Source organism: Myotis davidii, unplaced genomic scaffold (assembly GCF_000327345.1).
Source record: "Myotis davidii unplaced genomic scaffold, ASM32734v1 scaffold44, whole genome shotgun sequence".
Classification (NCBI taxonomy): domain Eukaryota; kingdom Metazoa; phylum Chordata; class Mammalia; order Chiroptera; family Vespertilionidae; genus Myotis; species Myotis davidii.
In genome coordinates, this window is record NW_006299705.1 from 83433 (window position 1) to 85028 (window position 1596).

Genomic DNA, 1596 nt, shown 5'->3' on the forward strand with positions numbered 1-1596 from the left:
CACGAACGGGGTGGGGTGGGGGGCAGTCTGGGGGATGTAGGTTGGAGCGTTTTCACAACCGCAACCCGGGTCCTTCGGTTTCCCCAACCCTTTGACTGTCGGCCCGGCCCTGACCATTGTCCGCACACCTCGTCCCTCCAGCTTCCGGGCCGCGAGTGAGATGATTTGCTGCAGATGACATCAGCCCCGGGGCCAACGGCTGCTGGAGAGGAGGCAGCCACCGCGTGAGGATGTGCCGGGTGGTCCTTTCCTCCTCCTCTTCCTCCTCCGCGCCTAGCCGGGTCTCCATATAAAAGCGGCGCCGCCCCGCCCGCTCTCACTCCGGACTCCGCTCCGCCTCCCGCTCCAGGAGAGGGCGGAGGCGGAGGCGGTGCACCGCGCCAGGAGGAGGGAGGACGCAGGGGGCGGAGCGGAGACGGCACCTTCCGAGATAATCCTTTCTCCTGCGGCAGAGGAGAGGAGCAGCCGGAGCCGGGCACCTCGCCGAGGCTTAGCGGGCCGGCAGGATGGCGACCGTGGTGGTGGAAGCCGCGGAGCCTGAGCTGTCCGGCAGCACCGCCAACCCGGCGGCGTCCACTTCGCCCAGCCTGTCGCATCGCTTCCTCGACAGCAAGTTCTACCTGCTGGTGGTTGTCGGCGAGATAGTGACCGAGGAACACCTGCGACGCGCCATAGGCAACATTGAGCTCGGTAAGAGGCCCCGCGCCCCCTCGGGATGCGCTCGGGGAGACGCACAAACGCGACCCCACCCAGGGCGCAGCGGCCACCCTCTTCTGCAGGCGCGCCCCGCACCCACCTCTCCCCGCCACTTCCCCGCACACGGTCCGGGCTGTTTTGTGAGCTAATTTCAGAGAATCATGCGAATTTGATTTGAGACCCAGTGGGAGTCTCCTAACCTTGAGGGATCTGCCCCCGGGCTGGGTCTGCAGATCCGAGCTAGCCACCGCCTCTCCCGCTAAATGAAATGCAGGTGTCAGAGGAGCAGAGGCCAAAGGGTTAATGAGAATATTAAACCTTTTTATTGTTTTAACTACCTCATTTCTATACTTCTGAAAAACATTTTGACTCATATGAGATAATTTTTTTCTATTTCAGGTCATTACTCTGAGAAGTAGATAAGTTACAGATGCCAAATGCAAATATGTACACTTTCGACCCCTCTCTCACCCCACAAAATAATGGACACCCCCATCCCCGCCCGACCCGAGATTGAAGCACCATGTGCCAGGGCCCGCGTGGGAATCATCCTCAGCACAGCTACCTCGGCCCCTGAGAAATGCCTTTCTCTGGCTTACAACCTTCGGATCTTTTCTTTCCTTGGAATGACTACCTACAACCAAGATTACTTTACCAGCAAAGCTAAAATCCACCCCCTCCCCCAGGACGCAGATGGAGAGCCGCTTGCACTTCATTCCCTGACGGCGCCTGCCTAGTTACCGCCCCTGGGACCTTGGTTACAGCTTTGAGAAAGGACAATGGGACCCCAAGTTGTGGGGTGGGGCTTCTTATTTTAAAAGTCTCAACCTCCAGAGTGATGGCTTGGGGGGCAAGTGGAGGAGGGGGGGGTGGCGAGCAGGGCCAGCGCGCCTCCCGGTG

The 1596-nt window shown here is 59.9% G+C and overlaps 1 protein-coding gene across 1 annotated transcript in view; it reads left to right on the forward strand.

Moving 5' to 3' along the window:
- The first annotated feature begins 281 nt into the window (after positions 1 to 281).
- The window catches only part of MAP1B (microtubule associated protein 1B), a 92655-nt gene continuing 91340 nt past the window's right edge, over positions 282 to 1596 (forward strand). The window contains exon 1 of the mRNA XM_006775423.2: positions 282 to 690. Coding sequence (XP_006775486.1) covers positions 507 to 690 — 184 coding nt within the window. The 5' untranslated portion in view covers positions 282 to 506. The remainder of the gene's footprint in view (positions 691 to 1596) is intronic.